The 18,581-nt window shown below is 35.0% G+C and overlaps 1 protein-coding gene across 10 annotated transcripts; it reads right to left on the reverse strand.

The window, feature by feature from the left end:
• Positions 1-1,224: 1,224 nt before the first annotated feature.
• LOC132057107 (ultraviolet-B receptor UVR8-like) lies at positions 1,225-12,892 on the reverse strand. 10 transcript variants are annotated; one of them, XM_059449559.1, is made up of 11 exons: positions 12,592-12,887; positions 4,739-4,815; positions 4,566-4,647; positions 4,282-4,404; positions 3,940-4,173; positions 3,529-3,768; positions 3,206-3,249; positions 2,662-2,850; positions 2,197-2,287; positions 1,705-1,748; positions 1,225-1,631 (listed from the first exon to the last, which is right to left on the reverse strand). In XM_059449559.1, the coding sequence occupies exons 1-11, from the start codon at positions 12,788-12,790 to the stop codon at positions 1,512-1,514; spliced, it is 1,443 nt and encodes a 480-aa protein (XP_059305542.1). In that variant the 5' UTR covers positions 12,791-12,887; the 3' UTR covers positions 1,225-1,511. The 10 variants fall into 10 exon arrangements, 9 of the variants coding, with proteins under 9 accessions (XP_059305542.1, XP_059305539.1, XP_059305543.1 ...); XM_059449556.1 differs by having other exon boundaries at positions 4,566-4,650; positions 12,592-12,886; XM_059449560.1 differs by having other exon boundaries at positions 4,739-4,812; positions 12,592-12,885.
• Between the last annotated feature and the right edge of the window lie 5,689 nt (positions 12,893-18,581).

The raw sequence follows: 18,581 nt of genomic DNA on the forward strand, positions 1-18,581 counted from the left end.
TAGATAAATTAAGAAAGTTATAATACTAGTAAAAAGAATTTTGTTCCCACTTGAAAAAGTGAAAGACGTAAAGATGCATACAACTATAACGTCGCTATTATAGAACATACTTAAAGTTGTGCATAAAATACCTTAGTTCTTAATAATTTAAAAAATAAAAATGACTATAATATAAAAAATTTATTTGAAAACCTAAAACTACAAAACAAACCACAAATAGTCATTATACTGTAAATAATTCTTTTGGGATAGAGACTTCACAAAAATATTTATTTAAACTAGATTAATACCAAAATAAATTCTAAAACAAATAAATACATAAACAACCATCTAAAGTTGGCACCACTTTCCACATTGACACTTAAAGTTAGGCTGCTTCTATTAGACACTCGAACATTGTCCTAAGTGTGCCTATTTAACACAGCAAAAAACTTTAAAAAATAAAGCATAAAGAAGGACATTGCATGCGTGAAAGATCTCTTGCTTTCTAGGTTATACTTTGCATACAAAGAGCCAGAGTATTAGTTACTCAGTAATTTTTTTTTTTTTAATGAAAGTAGAATAAATAGTTAGAAGGATCCTTTGACTTTTTGAATTTTTCTTTGAGAATTTACTATGAGTTAATTTTGAGTATTTAAAAAAGTTTTTATTAAGCAATTTTGGCTTGTGCATGTTCAAACATTCAGACACTACGTCTAAAATATTGGAACTTACACCCTACGATACTCGCCTCGATGCATTTTAGCGTGATACTGATTGTAAATCACAGTACATAACAATATTTTATGTATATTCATCTCATGTGTTGAAATCCCGTTTTCCTTGGACGCCCTCTCCAGTCAAACGATACCAAACAAATAGAACATAGTAGTACTTTTAATTAAAACGTGCCTCTTCAAATATTATGTTTAAACTAGTTTCCTTGCACTTCTGCTCAATCCTTTCTTTTAATACATGTTTTAGCTCTAAAAGAAATGCTTCTCCGACCCAACCTTCGCCACCTCCCATGGCCAAGCTGACACTTTACATGTTTTCTCAGCTTGCCACATTTTTCTTTAACATGCCAGTAAGATGATCCATAAAAGAGGAACTTGTCCCAACTCATAATAGTCTAAACATGCAACTTGCGAACACCGAAAGTCACATACCGGTCCATTCTATAAGACGAAGAAGAGCTTCTCATGCATTTTTCACATGACCTCCTCTCATAGATAGACTAAAAAATCAAACAGAATTATTTTTGTAGCACTTCAACCCCCAAATAAGTCTATAAAACTATGGCATACGTCAGTTTCAAACTCGAGAGAGAATAGCTGAGTTAAATATCAGTTACAATCAACAAACTGTACATTGGTCCAGCAAATACTACAGCTCTAACAAGATCTCCAGAATCCTGAAAGTAAACCTGAGACCTGAGAGATCAATCCAGGTGCACAGCACACCCTGATCTTGTGCAAATGAGTGTCAGTGGGTTACTTAACTATAGAAGTTCTCTCCAAATAATGGGGATATCATGGACTTTCAGCAAGTAATAGTGTGTGCCACCACCCACACGCTACATTCTTCGGAGTACAATCATCGACGGGCACTTCACAAGGATCGTTACGGTCGACCGTATCACCTAGGCCAAGCTGGAACAGAAAGCAAATGGTTAGACGGAACACAAATATAATATATGTGGAAGAGTAATAATCTCTTACATACTTGACCATACTTGTTCCATCCCCAGCTATACACTTTGCTGTCCTCTAAAAGTCAAAGCAAAAGATATTTTTAGATTACTAACATTAGCAAACGTATAGACATTGACATGCCAGCAGCTTCATATTGTCTAAATCTTTACTGGAAGCTCATCGATTTAACACATTTGATAGTGATCAACAGGAAATATGATGTACCACATAGGTAGGAAAACAAGCATATTCAAACTCAGTGTCGAAAGCATATCTGCGACTCATAAAATTTCAAGGAGATTTCAATTACAAAGACTAGCTAGTCACAGGTAGACAAACAATTGCTTGTACTGAATAACATCTCCACCTCAGATCACCACAAATGGAATAGCTAGGTCTGAAATTTAACTAAGTGAATTCAAGTTGTCTTCAAGGGAAAATAAAAAATAAAAAAAAGAACTTCAGGTTGTCCAGTGGATCAGTCTGAAATGCACTTCATCTTCTTGATAGTCTCGACACTTACCTGTCATTATGGCGTTATGACGAGCTCCACAAGACACTACCTTGGCATTCTTGTTTTCCAGTACTGAGGCATCCACAAGCCTAGGTGATGTCTGTAACAGAAATCTCCTGTTGAGTTTCTAGATCCCTCAAATAAAAAAGGTTTACAATAATGCAGCGGCAAAACTGCAAATGTGTAAGGAATTATATGGTCTAACTAACTGGCTGTCAGAAATTGACAATGATCTCTTATCCCTCAAGTGTCTAGGTACATTTAAAAGCCACAACACATGGCGGAAATCTTCTTGAACTGCTATTTCAACAAATCCCACTTCTTGGCACATCTCGTGGGACGACTATAGCCAAAATCTTAGATGAAATCATAATTCAGCTTTAACTAGATACTATTATTGGACATTGAAACTTCTTGAGTCCACAAACAAAAGTTCTGGAAAGACACAAAACAAGTGATAATTCTTGGACGCACCTCTGCATGGTCTGTGCCTGTGCCTAGACCCAATTGGCCAAACTGATTTCCCCCAAAAGTATAGACACGGCCACGATCACATAAGCACACAGAATGCCATAATCCACCTGCCACGGCTTCTATTCTAGTGTTCAATAGAGAAGATACACAAGTTGGCCTCAGCACGTCATTTGTATTACCTAATCCACACTGAATACAAAGAATGAGACTAGAGGACTCACATAAAGAAAAGCAGTGAACCGTGAACCAGGCACCACAAAGTTGAAAATGTAGGTGCAAACTTTCTGGTGTTTTACATGAATTTTTATACAAGATTACAATCTGCTAGTTTGAAGGAAAAAAACCGCTATCAAGTGCTAGACATTCTATTCCAGCAAGAAAACATATATCCACAACACTATAAGCAAGATGCAGCTTACTCAAGTTTAATTTCTTTCAAATTCTGAAACTGTAGAGAATAGCATGTGGAGAACTCTTTGAGGGTAACAGGACAAGACACACATCGCATTTGAAGTGTGATACTGTGATGGTATGAAACATTTACCTGCCCATACAATCCCCAGCCAAATGTAAGCAGCACCCCAGCATCTGACAATTGAGACAAAGACCCAATTGAGTAGATAGATAAATGATATATCATTCTCAACTTTCAGATGCAAAATTTAAAGACAATGATTTAAGATGGACCCTAACTTCCATTGTAAATGGAGTAACTCAAAAGTCATTCAAACGTAAAAACCTTGAACAGATTTCCAAAAACATTTCTTCTTTCCTTCTCACATTGTGCAGCTTCTAACAGTACCCTTATTAAGAGATATTACATCCTATGCAGTCAACAGAAGTACTAAAACTTTACTCCATACTAACCTGTAATTACTGCACTATGCCGGCCACCACAAGCAATTCTCTTTACGTAGCTCCCCAAAGCTTTACGCGTCTGACTCCCTGTGGTAATGCTTCCTTGAGGACTCCCAAGACTCCGGTCCAGTCCATGTGAAGAAGTATCCAGACAAGGTATAAGATGAGGAGACGCCACTATTTTAATCCTGGAGCCTAAGCCAAGCTGTCCTTCACCTCCATAGCCCCAACCCCATACCTGTCCCACATCTAAATCCGGCAAAAATAGGATGCATCAGGTGTCTTGCTTTACATTAAAGTTCTTCCATATCTCCGTACTTCATATGACCTACAAAACTATATGGCGTAACTACAAAGCAACCGACTCCACTTCCAATATGACGGTAACAGACTATAGCATGCATGAAGGAGCGAAATTACCTGACAATGCTAATGTGTGGCGCCCCCCTGCAGCAACGGAGGTTATCTTCACCCCTGGATCCAGTTCTACGATACAAGGTGGTGCAGAAAGAGATTCGTCAGCAGGTGGTGGGCTCTCAAGTTCTTGTTTAGCCGTCGCTGTCCTTCTCCTCTTTGCAGTTTCTTCAGGTTTTTTATTATCTTGGTGAGCGACTGAACCACCACTCGACTTCGAGCCTTGAGACTGAGGGCACTCTGCAGCAATTAGTCCTTGTAGTATTAGTTAACTTCCCAGGGATAAACATGCAGATGAACTTGCCAAAATTCTTAACTGGTTCAAACTGGAAATTGAACTTCCATTACCTTGCTGAGTTATTACTGAACTTTCTTTCCTAACTTCAACACTTCCTCCAGCAGCGAAATTTGCAACAACCTTGAAAGAAGGCACACATTCTTTCCAGCCCCATGTGTACACATCATTCTTTTCTGCAGAAATATAAATATCGCAGAACCATTGTCTTTGCTATCTTTCTTAAGATTTTAAGTAGAAATAAGAAAAGAAAAGGAAAGAGGAGGTTCTGCCAAAACAGTCTAAATTAGCCAAGTGATCACTGACAGTCCAGAAATACGGAATGACAGTATATTACCAGTAACAGATACACAATGTGCCCAACCAGCTACAGCTTTCACGATTGGATCCTCAGTTGGAACTGGAAATGGCTCTGGAGTCTCCTTGATAAATGCAGTAATAGAAGATAGCAAAATCAATTCGAAGGGAACTACATAAACCAGTCCATGCAACAAATATTTGCCACATTACCCCGTGTTTTCCTGAAGTCAAGTAACTTTGGCCTTGATCATCTGCAGAACCCCACGTGATAAGTTTTCCAGACCCTGCTGCCAATATATCAAATAATACATAGTTAAACCCAAAAATCCAGTCATGGAGCTGGCCTCATTTTTAAGAAAAAATATCATTGAGAAGGCATAAAAATAGGATGATATTGGAATGGACCGAACGATCCAGCATGGAAGCTTTCATTTCTTATTCTCAAGAAAATGCCCTATGCTAAATGTATCAAAACAATGACCAACGAAGGCTGACAAATCAACCAAGAATATGTAGCTCAAACATAAGTTATACTTTTGACAAAAATGGATAGGTGTTCATGATAGAACACTAATCTCAAAGCTCAAAGATTAGTTGTTTTCCCTTGGATATAATTCATACCGTTTAATTTGCTCTTATAGCTTGTGTCTCTTCATCGACACCGTACAACGATGCATCTCTCTCTTCTAACAAGCAACAATGCTTTGTCGAGTTGTTCTTATATGAACTGCATTCTGATCTTGTGAATTGTGATAGTAGAAATTAAGATTCAAAGCACAAGGATATTTGTTTAGCCTTGGTAGGATGTAACGGCAACGAGGAAATGACCAAAATGATCCCTTATGTTTTAGGGTACGTCTAAAACAGTTCCTTAGATATGCTCCTCAAAAGTTTGACCTTTTAAGTTTGCCAAAAGGGTCTCACATTTCCATCAAACTCTGGCTGCTTGATTTAACTGGAATTACGGGAACTCACATTTGGAGTTGCAGTTTTTGCCGTTCCTGCTATTTCTGGTTTATTTCTTGTGTCTGGTGCAGTCTGGAAGTGTATTTACCGCTTTTTTTTTTTTTTTTTTTTTTTTTTTTTTTTTTTTGGGTGTCTGATGTAGATTTTGTTATGCAGTTTCCAGATTTGATGGCACCCTGATATTTCTGGTTAATTTTTTTTCCACAGTTCCTGTTAAATTTAACTGCCAGCATTTGTTAAAGGACCAAAATTGCTCAGGAGTATACTATCCTCAAACATAAGGGACATTTTCTCCAATTCTTCTAATTGTATAATTAGGCATTATAGCTAGTGCCTCTTCATCAACACCTCCCTTGAGCAAAGATGCATCTCCCTCTTCTAACAAGAGACAATGTTCAGGTTTATTTGAGCTACAATTATGCTCTTACAATAGTAGACACTGTTGTGTCATCACTTCTGGTCATATTCTACTAATAAAAATCTTGACACAAATGAGCTCCTCCTTGATTGGAGAACAAAGAGACCAATTCTTCATGCAAAGAGGGATTACCCACGAATATACTTAAATCCACAAGGAATAGTTCGGTCTTCAATGTACTAATGTTTCTCCCCAGAGGGAAGATAATCAGCCACCCTCCCCTTCTTACTGAAAGGAAAAGTAAGGAAAAGGAAAATACAATAAGATCACTTCATATCGTGTTGATGATTTTTTCTCCTAGCCGCCCACTTAACATATGACTAAAAGTAACACTCTTATTCGGCTACATATGGAAACTCATCAGAGTCAGCTCTACCCGGGACATAGTGTTTGAGAGAAGTCAGCAAAAGGGTACGGGTAAGATACTTCCCAAATATCCACGAAATTCAGTCTAGCACATGAGCATCTTTAAATCCTTACTTCTATTGCTTTGCTAGCATTCCTTATCACATGCATATCGTACTTCAGTAGGTATAGCTATAACTGATCAGATGGATAATCAGATATTATGATGCATAAATGGCTATATGTTAGTCTAGATGATGAACAATACAAGTCTAGAAGATGAACGATACATGTTATGATTATGATGTATCAAGGACACTTGAGTGCCAAGACGAGTTACACTATGACTTACGGGCTTATTTATGTTTTGAATACAGTCTTAAACGATGCTTTATATGTTTTACGATTTACATGAAGATTTACATTGGAATTACAAAATTTTCCATTAAAACTAGCTCCATTTTAAAAGGCGGTTTATGAGACCAACTACTTACCCGAGGCTTTTAGGTCATACAGATTCTGACGTTGTTCCCAAGCATCAGAGTTGATCACCACATCCATAGCTTCAGCCGTACGCCCCCTACTTCACCTATGGCGGCACCTTTTTGTCATTCCTTTCTTGGACATTGTTGGGTTGCATTCCACGACCACTTTGTTAAAATTAATCACCAACTTAATCTCTAAGACTATGAAAAATCTAGAATGTTCAAGGAATCCTAGAGTGTTGAAAGGAGAATTCTAGAATGAGAAGTTTAGAAAGAACAACTCTAGAAATAAGTAAAAGTGTAATTCTAGAATTAGGTAGTTGGGAACATTAGAAAGTAGTAAATACTCTCACTAGATCCTTCCGTCTCCACCTATAAACAGTGGTTGTTGTTTTGAAATGTGAGTGTGCTCAAGAAGTGAGAGCAAGTGAGGTGCTCAAGTAAAGAGAGTTACTGAAGTAAGCAACAAGTGATCAAGTGAGAAGTAAGAGAGAGCAACAAACAGAGTTGCTAGAGTGTGAGTGCAAAAAATATTAAGTGTAATAATTATAAGACTGAAGCTAGTCTTTACTTTGCAATAATAAAATTCAAGTTATGAGCAACCAATTGTGCACGACGATTTTGACAAGTGGTACCAGAGCCAAGTTGATCAAGAGGTAACAATTCTAGGGAGATCCTACAAGCTACTTTCGGAGGCTACAAGTCAAAAGGCACTGCTAAAATACAAATTTTGCAAGTACTCTCAACGGCGTTGAGAAGCTCTACGTAAGCAACTATAGATTGTGGAGCACAAGGATGCAATATTATTTGCATCGGTCAGGAATTGTGGGATATTGTGGGTGGCTCAGACATACACCATCAAATAATGCTGAAGCAGAAAAAAGGTGGAAGGTTAAAGTTAGAACGGTATCTTTACAAAATGAAAACTAACCAAGAGGCAAGTGGAAAACCTGATCACCTACACTAGAGGTGTCTCCACAAAAGGAAAAGAAGAGTTCATGGCAAACTAGAGCCTGTGAAACTCCAAACATGTTGCAAGAAAAAGTCCAAGAAGCACCACAACGTAGCTAAGGAGGTCTACACGACTGAAACGCCCAACACCAAGTATATAGATACAATATTAGAAGAGGTGTCAACATCAAAAAAGCTATATCTTTCAGATGAATGCCATAATGTTTCTTCGAAAGCTGTCCCAAACTCAAACTATTAGTTTTATCTCCGATACAGTTCTGAGATAAATTGATGACTTCAATCTTTCAAACGAATTAAAATCGTACCTTTGCAGTTGATTTGAACTTTTGAAGAGTCTCCAAAAGTGATATTGCCACCATTCAATTCTTCAAGCTCCACAAATAAATCTTTCTATCCACATATATGACTACTAACACCAGAATCAAGATACCATTAATCACTTTCTTCAAATTCTTCTCCTCTGCGTGCAAGAAGTAAAGTGCCATTTTATGTTATCATTGTAAAAAAAAAAAAAAAAATAAGTGTCATTTTCATCTTCATTCTTGATCTCCATAAAAATATTTTTCTCCTCCATATTATTCTTACCTTCCAAGAATCATGACCAAAATTGTGACAAGTATTACATTAAGCATTTGACTTATCATACCTTCGTTTTGACCTCCATCCCCTACCTCTTCCATGAGCTCTTCCTTGGTTAGAGTCTTGGCTTTTATTTTCTTTGGTTGGTGGTTGATTACCACTTTTTCCACCTCTACCACTAGTCCACGACCTCTTAGTTGCAAGCCACACTTTTCATCTTTCTCCTTTAAAGAAAGTTTTGCTTGCAAAGCTTGTTCAACTGACTTTTGTTTCGGATTCTTCAATTTTCTTCATGTGCTTACCAAGACCCCGTGAGTTCTTCTTTGGTCATGGTGTGCAAGTCTTAGGACTCTTCAATGACAACAACAATATAATTAAATTTTGAATCTAGGGATCGTAGTATTTTTACAAAGACCCTGCCATCATTCAGTTTTAACCATATCTCTTCATTTGATATACTACTCGCCAAGATTCTTGAAGTATAATCCGAGTTTTAACCGTATCTTTCATTTGATATACGACCGCCAAGACTCTTGAAATATAATCCGAAGCTGATTCGATTTTCTTCATTTGCAGGGATTCAAACTCTCCTCTTAAGGTTTGAAGACGAACCTTTTTCACTTTGTCCAAACCTTTAAAGAAAGTTTGAAGAATATCCCATGCTTGCTTGGAAGTGGTTGCATGTGCAACCTTCTCGAACATCATTTCATCCAAACTTTGATGGATGAGAGTGAGCGCTTTTTAATCTTTCTTCTTTGTGGTAGCGACATCTTCCTCTTGATCAACTCCGCTCTCCACTATTTTTCAAACATCATAGGCTCCAAGCAGAGCTTTCATTCAAATGTACCAATGTCCATAGTTTTCTTTAGTGAGCACTGGAACGTGAAATGGAGTTACATTAGTGTTAGTCATCTTCTCTCTACGTTTAGTTGTCTACCAAACACACCGGCTCTATACCAAATGTTAGAAATTTGGGAGAGCAAAACACAAAAATCATTCAAAACACACTAGAAGAGAAATGGAGGAAAGGTGATTTTCTAATCAACTTGACTTACTCTGAATGGCTGCATTACATGACTTTTTTTTTTTTTTTTGAAAACTGGTAAATAGCATTAAGGATACTTAAAGCTGGAGACCTCTAAAAAGTTATCCACAAGGAGCAGTAAGACAAAAAGTATTTACATGCTTCCTAAAAAGTCTACCAACTGTTCTGCTCCCTCTCCATTTGCTTCTTCACACCAAAACTGAAAATTTGCAAAACAATTCCACTTAATTTTCTGCAGAGTATTAAATTTATCCTCAAAACACCTCCCATTCCTCTCCTTCCAAATTGTCCACCAGATGCATAGATGCATGATGGAACTGCTCTCCACCATTTCTTTTGAGATTTGCTTCCTCCTCTTCTAATCCAGCAACTTAGTAAATCAGATGTGTGTTCTGGCATGGTCCAACTGTTTCCAGTGAGGCTGAAGAACAGTGACCAAAGATGGGCTGTCACTCTACAGTGCAGAAACAAATGACTGTTTGTTTCTGCAGTCTCATTGCAAAAATAGCATCTAGAGACCAATTGCATTCCCTTATTCTGTAAGACTTCATGGGTGAGACAGGCTTTTCTGGTCACAAGCCAAGTGAAGCACTTGATTTTGAATGGTACCAAACTTTTCCATACCTTTGTCCATGGACCTGTTCTTCCTCCTGGTTGCTCCAGCACTTCCAACTTGTGTATTCTTCTGACTGAGAAACTCCCATCACTGTGATGTTTCCAGTTGATTACATCTGGGGTTGGAGAAGTCCCTCTAAACTTATCAACTTCCTTCAAGAGCTCAGCCACCTTGCCAATTTCCCAATCATTCAAATTTCTTCTGAAACAAATATTCCACCCTTGTGGAGTCTAGGACTCTGCCACAGTATAAGGGATGCTGCAATTGGTAAATAGATCAGGAAAAGTGTTCATCAAAGGAGCTTGCCCAATCCAGACTTCCTTCCAAAATAGTACCTTAGTGCCATCACCCACCTCACAAATAGTTGAACTTCTTCATGTATCTAGCCTAGTTAATAAGTCCACACTTCATATCTTCCAAATACATAAATAAAACCTATGTTGCTCGGACTATTCAAAAATATCGACGGGTGCGTGTCGAACACTCCAAAAGTAGTGCATTTTTGGAGAATCAACACGGGTGTGACAACGAAAGTAAAGAGTCCGCGCAACTTAGAATAAAACTACTAGACTTTTGCTTCTGGAATAAGTCCATATTTCTAATACATGTATTTCATAAAACAACACTCTTAATTGATATTCTAGTTCATGAACAAACTTGCGAACAAATGAAATAATGCAAGCAAGTTTATATTCTCAACAACACATAGGAAGGAGTCTAATCTTCACATTTGGCTCCAAATTAACTTTCTTTGTTAGTAATCCATAAATATGAGGGAAAATTCACGTCTGAATTGATAAGATCTGAGTCAAACTAACTACACCATTTGCTAACAAAAATCAGAATAATCTTCATCAGGAGCGGATCCACCCTTTAGGGTGGGGTGGCATGGCACTCCCTAGATTGATGCAATTTGCTTAAACTAGATTAAATATTCGATTCTGCCACCCCCGTCACAAATTAGACAAAGATGCCGTGGCTGGTAGACACAAGTTTGAATCTATCTTGAACATTTTCCGACTCCCATTTTTCTTTGTGCTTTTTAGTTCCTTTGTATCAGTCATTTCCCTTTTCGGCTCTCCCAATTTTCTATTTATCTTTTTATCATTTATCATTTATATTTTGTTATTATTTATATTTTCTTTCCTCTATTCTATTATTTTATCTGTGATCTCTAACGAGAACACACAAAATAGAAACTTTAAAATTCATTAAATTAAGCATTTCTCTTAATCTCAAATCTGTGAGTCTCAATAAGAATTTTTGTTTGAGATCAAAATTCAATTTTTTTATAATTTCTTTTGTTGGTTACTCCCTTCATCCATGTTTACTTGTCTATATTTGACTTGGAACACTCTTAATAAGCAATAAATAAAATGAAAAATGAATTGGAGTACTTAATAATAAGGATAAAATGATAAATTATGTCTTGGGTTTTCAAACTATACAACTTACAAGTAAAAATGGACATTTATTTTAGTATAGTGGATAAATAAAAATGGACGGAGGGAGTGTATTATAAAAATTTATGCTTTTCTATAATTGTTAAATTCAATTTAAATCAGTTTACTACTTAAATTGTGATGAAAATTTCATAAGCATTGCTTAAAAAAACATGAAGTTTATTATTTATTTTTGAAAACTTATAGTTTATCTAATTCTACATTTACTTATGGGGTGTAATTTACCTATTGAAGAGTTATTCTATTATTTTTCTTATTTTGATTGATGTAATTCCCTTATTGAAGATGTTATTTTACTTGTGCAAGTTCATTTTTTAATATACGTAAAAGATGTAAGTTCCTTGTGAAAATGTTGATTTTACTTCTGTTGTTAATGGGTGTGATTCCTTGTTTAAAATGCTAATTATGTTCGTTTCTTAATTTTTGAGATGTAATTTTCATATTTACAAATAAAAAAGGGCCTATTAAGTTGACCCCAAAACTCAAAAGAGATGGACCCAACCCAAATACACGTTCCTAACAAGATGTACATTGAAAAAAATTGTGACACCCGCCACCTTTAAATTCTAGATCCACCTCTGATCTCCATAACAAGCTCCACAATCTTCAAAAGTCAAGGAAAAACAATTCAAAGCAGATCGGAAAAAGAAATAACAATAGTGAAGAAGCCATGGCAAAATGCTATAGTCAGCATGACAAAATAGTCTTGAAAAAAAAAGGAATATTAACTATCATAAAATAATACGATAATTGAAATACAATAAACAACAGATAATAACAAAAATCAAAGCACAAAAAACTATAAGAGTAACACTACGACTACTATTATAGTAGATCTCAATATCTGACTATCAATAGGAAAGCTTGCCAAACTAAACTAAAACAAACGAAAGATCTACTTTTTCTAATTCATAAATACATCCATAAACATAGAGAAAAATTCGTGCACGAACACAACTCCATATACAGAGAGATACGTATATAACCTGAAATGGCCATTGCAAAACCACAACAAAAAGCTGGCCAAACAAAACTTTAAAATAAAAAAAAAATAAAAAAAAAAAAGAAGAGGAAGATCTACTTCTTCTAATTCACACATCCAAAAACATAGAGAAAAAAATTCATGTACGAACACAAATTTATAGAGAGATACGTATTATACGTGTATAATTACCTGAAATAGCCATAGCGAAACCACAACCACCACCACAAACGTCTGTCCAGGATTCAACGTCGATACCGGTAACAGCGACCGGAGATGTTAAGGGTGACTTATGAGATAATACTCCGGGAAGATATCCCCACATTAACACCTTATTATTCTTCTTCTTTTCATCATTCTCTATCTCCATTTTCTCACCATTTTCACTCATTGCTTCACAAAAATCGAAATTCACAAATTCAAATTACGAAAATTAACAGAGAATTTTTGTTCTAGAAGTAAATGGAAGCTACCAAAGGAAGGACGTGGTTTTACGAAGTTGAATTAATAATTAACATTTTTGGTCCCTAAATTATAAATATATTTGAACTTTGGTATTGTGATAACTGATGACGCACGTTTAATCTTTTAATTAATTGAATTATGTGTTTTTAGTCCAATGAGAAGTACTCGCTCCGTACCAGTTTATATGAGAATGTTTCATTAGGAAAAGGAAGACTTTTAAATCTTGTGATTTAAAACAAGTTAAAGAAATTTTTGTAGCTAAAAATTAATTTATTGAGGGCAAAATGAGAATTTCAGAGTTAAGCTGTTTCTAATTATAGAAATATATTATTTTTTTGGGATTGAATTAAAAGGAAAGAATATTATATAAATTGGGATGAAGGGAGTATGTTATATTTGAACTACTTTGAAAATATATTACCGTTAAATATGACGCAACAATACAATCTTAATATAATAATAATTATGATAAATTTGTGATATTCACTTCACAATCAAATGTATCAAAACTGAACATTCCTATTAGTTGAAGATTAAATATGCTTAGTTAAATATTATAAGGATCAAAATTAAATTTTTAACAATTGAAGGACCAAAATTGCTATTATAATTGTAGTGGTGCAATAAAATAACGTGTAGAATCAGGGGCGTATCATTAGCAGGTTTATTAATAGTGCCACGTTGGATTGTATTGGTCCCAAGAGGACACGTGTTCGATAGTGGGGGCTCTACTGTTGTAAGCCACGAATTCACTGGAAGTTTCTGGAAATTTCTAAGGGTTAATACCTACACCAGATATAAGCGCCCCCTCATTGCCTGCCACGTGATGTAGACTTTTGAATAGATGATGTGGAAAAATAATATCCGTTGGATGTGAGATGTTGTGTAGATCAACGGATAGTGTGACAGTGGCTAATTTAAGAGTAGATTAGATTGGATGATATTCTATCTACCCACAGTTTGTTTTCCAAAAGTTGGATTATGATTTTTGTCGCATATAGAATGTTGGGCGGGTGCTTCAACGACTTTGTCGCTTTGGCTTAATTTTTCTTTTTTCACTCTGTGAAAAAAAGGCGTATTCCTCCTCCTTTTAAGATTAAATATGAAGTTTAAAAAAGATTTTTTTTTTTAATTTTGTGATCTGAAATAAGAAATAAATATTTATTTGACTGTAAATATTTTATAAGTAGAAAGAAAGGTTTTAAGTTAAATTATTTTTAAATATGAAAATATAATATTCTTATGTTAATTAAAAAAAGAAAGTGTATATTTAAAACTCGGAAAAGGAATAGTAAATTTCATTTTTAGATATTTGACGCACGACTTGTTTTGATTGAACATTTGAATACATTGATAAAAAAGTTCTGTTAGATATTTGTGATATGCACATATTCTCAAGCGTCCATTATGTTAGATAAGTTAACTATTTAAAATATCTCACCTTCTTTAATTATAAACACATTAGTCTTAATAAGCCGCAAAACCTCATGTCTATTTTAATTGATGTTGATGTGTATAATTAAAGAATGAGAAATATTTTATATGATTAACGTATCTATGTGATGAGCTCCTGAGAACACACCTATAAAATTTTCCAAAATAATCATGTATTCAAGTGATCAATTGAAAATCATAATTTTAATGTTTAAATAAAATTTAGTGACAAATTTAAAAAATATAAATTTATTAAGGCTTTCATTTTAACATCCAAAATTTGAGATGAACACTATGCACGTAATATCAACTATGCAGCTGAAATAGAGAAAAAGTTGCAGAGCTTTTTATTTATTCTTGCAGGACAACTAAAGAAGTCGTAAGATAAAAATATATTTAACATAAAAATATCTTACTTTCCTCATCACAATTTATGTGTTACTCTTTTTTTTAGTAAATTAAAAAAAATGGTAATTTTTTATATTTAATAATAGTTTGACTTTAAACTTTTCATTTCTTCGTAATAAGATGATCTATAATCATAAAATATTCATGACTTATTTTAAATCACAAATTTTATAAATATTTATTTCAAACTTCATTCTCAATCAAACACTTACATATAAATTAGGACGGAGGAAGTATAGTAATCATGCAGCATCCTCTATAAGTTACAGTAGCATTTAAATCGGCGGCCAATTTATTGACCTAGGGACATGGCTTTACAAATACGACTTGTGAATCTGTAAAGGTCAATCAGGCTTTTATGCTTTGCTTATCCCAGCTTGTTAATGAAGATTGTATCAAAGTTCACATGTCCAAAGAGGACTTAAGGCACTAGGAATACTTGTATTAATTTTGGTATTATTAAATTCTTGTATGGTATTATTTTTCAACTTATGTATAACTATTACATGTAAGTTATACACCCTATTCAGTATTATTTTCATACATAGCAAACTATAGTGTTAGAGTTATTAACATATAGATAAGCATGGTTAAAGACATCACCATTAGTACACCTAACCAAATAGTATATATGATATAATATGAGCATAATTAATTTCAAAGATTACTAATATATTCTAATACTATTCTTGTGTGCTCGAAAAACGACCCTTGGTACTTATCGGAAGCCAGTAACATACCATGCTCCGTGAAGCATGTTATTACAGCAATCATGAAAGCTAGCAGGGGGTGTTTTTAAAGTGAGTTAATCCAAGTGGAGAAATAAAATAATGAAAAATCAGCGGAGTATCATTAACAGGTTAATTAATAGTGCCACGTTGGATTCGTATTTGTTCCAGGAGGACATGTGTTTGATAGTGGGTCCCATATTTTGTATGCCAAGAAGTCACTGGATGTTTCTGGAAATTTCCGGGGGGTTGGTGGGGGCGGGGGGTTGGGGTTTTTATTCCTCCAATTGTGTGCTCTGTCGTGGGTGGGTCTACCATTTAATTCTCTTCATTTAGATAATATTTCGACTATTGTCATTAGATGGCATGAACAAAATGATTTTGCACATAAACTTGAGGAGTAAATTAGTTTGCCTTTGGAATAGGATGATACCCTTTGTACAGTCAAATTTCTCTATAATTATCATTTATTATAATAATATTTCACTATAACGATCTGATTTTCTCCGGAATCGATTTTTCATGTTATATTTTACTTTTCTATAACAATATTTTACTTATAACAGTAGTGGCCTTCATTATAGTAGTATACTCTTTGTAAAATTACCTCCCTATAACAGTCATACTCAAATATTGTGTAATAATATTTTGTAAGAAATCTATTATTGTAAAAATAAAATATTAAAATATTTATGATAATCATCAAGAGAAAATTGTTGACTTCCTTTTTGCTAGAAGTTTTGACAAAAACCTTCGTTAATTCAAGCGCTATATTATCACTAAGAGATAGCAAACAACCTATAATTGTAGAATTCTTACGTCAAACTTGAAATATTTAAAATTTTAATTAATTTTAAATGCATATGTTCCTTAGATTGTAGTTTTAACGGTGCGGTATAACTAGGTATGGATTTATTAGTCACTTCAATTTTTAATTAATGAAATATGAAAATCAATTGGAGTTTTCAAATTAACAAGTATTTTATTTTATTTTTGTTTATAACATAAAAAGTACAAAAAAAAAAAAATACTTTTTGCATATTTTTGTTTATAACAGCTAAGTGCGATCCAAATATCAAATCTTGGGTATACATACATAACAAAGACACCTCGCTGCATATAAGCGGCCATGAAATTTTCGGACAAACGCTGCCATTATAGAGAGGTTTGACTGTACTCTCAACTGATTATAATGTTATGAATCAATTCCAGCCTATGTGGATATCAAGGTCATAAAAACAGTTATTGGGCTGACAAGAGCTACTAGGGCAAGAACAAGCAATAGGGCCGGATTTATTTGGGATCTAGGTTGAGCAGTGGGCGTGAGAACGGTTCCATTAAAAGAGATAGTAGTTGTGACTCGGGAGTTATGCATATTGTTGAGAAAAGTCTGTATTTTCTCATCCCCTCTTTCTGAGTTCTGCTTCTCACCCCTTCCTTCCATTTGTTTTCGTTCCTAGTGATTTCCCTTTCTTTCAGTTTGTAAATTCCTTTGCAATTCCAGTAACGAGTTAGTGAAATACATCAATACCTTATTTGGGTTTGAATTATGTTTGGTATGATATTGAGTTTGTTCCATATAGTTTTCGTCATATGTACAAAATTAGGGGTCTTTAAGGATTTATTGTCTTTGGCGTTTTTTGGCTATATGTAACTTGTATCGTTTTTTTACTTTAACTTTCCAATAATCTTATATGATAGGTGTTTGTGTACACGTAGGTTTACTAATTAACTAAGAGGTCATACCTCAAATTGCAAAGGACAAGCTGAGTAGGGCATTTTTTTTTTTTTGAGATTATAAGGGTGTTTGGTTAAGTTTATACGTATTTTTTCACTTATTTGCATGTTTGATCAATAAGCATCTAAAGTGCTTATAATTCAAGTGTTTCAAAGCTAAACTCACCTAAAGCCATAAGTTGGTCGTCCCTAACTTATGACTTTCCCGTTATAAACACTTTTAATTTGGGTCTATTGAAAATAACCTCTCTTAGTGTGATGCAGTGAGACAGATACGAGCCGCAAAGGTGTGCAACTTGATTTGGCCATGAACTTGAAAAATTTTCTGTCTTGGGCGGCACACCAATCGGGAATGCTTATAGAGTGCGAGTACTTGACATCGTATCAAACAAAATCCTCATATGGATAAAGGAGGTGGCCTTACATCTTGTTAATGTCTTGGTTATTTTGGAACATTAGGGTGTTCAATAAAAGGTATAAGCAAAAAGAGTTATAGAGTTTGGGTTATGTGGGATGGTAACCATTACCGAGTTACCTTACTTATCGGATAGGGGACCAATGCATTCACTTTGTCACATTAAGGGGGTTGCTAAGCATATAGAAGTTGTGCTCACCGTTGTGTATGGGTATAACTCTCTTTGGAGCAAAAAAAAAAAAAAAAAAAAAAATCTTTATAGGCTAGTTTACTTGAAATTGGCCGGGCACATCACGACCTTGGCTAGTAGTAGTAACTTTAATGCGGTTTTATATCTGACGATAGGCTTCTAGAAAATTCCATTGTGTATTCGAGATTCGAGTTTTTACATTGTATGCAACATCCGGCACTCAATGAACTACCTTGGAATGGCGAGTGCTACACTTGGACTAATAAACGAAGGTGATGATAGGGTGTGGAGCAAAATTGTGAGCTTTTGGTAACTATAAGTGGATGATGGCATGAGGGCATGTGGTGACTAAATATGGACTTCCTTTTATTTCGAGACCATGCTCCAATGATGATCACCCTCGCTCCACTACTTGCTGCGTAAGGTTCCATTTAGATTCTTCATGTATGGGTCGACCATCCTAGCTTCGTGTCTATACTCGAGGAACAATGGAGTCGAGCTAGTACACAAAGGAAGATGCAAAGTGTTTGGTGCAAACTCAAGAGCTCTGCAACCTCGGTGAAAATTTGTTGAACAAGAGGAATTCAAAGGTATTAGCCAAAGAATTGTTCAAGCTAGATCTGAATTGGCAAATGTTCAAAGAAGCATTACAACCTCTTATTCTGACTCTTCACTGGAAGCTGAGAAAAATTTATTGCAAAACTTGGAGAAATGGTCCCTAATAGAAGAGAGTGTCCTACAACAGAAGGCTAGAGTAACTTGGATTAAATTGGGAGACTCTAATACAAAATATCTTTCAGTCATC

Source organism: Lycium ferocissimum, chromosome 5 (assembly GCF_029784015.1).
Source record: "Lycium ferocissimum isolate CSIRO_LF1 chromosome 5, AGI_CSIRO_Lferr_CH_V1, whole genome shotgun sequence".
NCBI classification, from domain to species: Eukaryota; Viridiplantae; Streptophyta; class Magnoliopsida; order Solanales; family Solanaceae; genus Lycium; species Lycium ferocissimum.

What these genes read in the sequence shown, in the direction of transcription:
- LOC132057107 (XM_059449556.1), bottom strand. Translation starts at nt 12,790, where the DNA reads ATGAGTGAAAATGGTGAGAAAATGGAGATAGAGAATGATGAAAAGAAG. An exon ending in CCACACATTAGCATTGTCAG is followed by an intron (nt 3,769 to 3,939) that starts GTAATTTCGCTC and finishes TGCCGGATTTAG; the next exon opens with ATGTGGGACAGGTATGGGGT. An exon ending in GCTGGGGATTGTATGGGCAG is followed by an intron (nt 2,851 to 3,205) that starts GTAAATGTTTCA and finishes CTTTGTATTCAG; the next exon opens with TGTGGATTAGGTAATACAAA.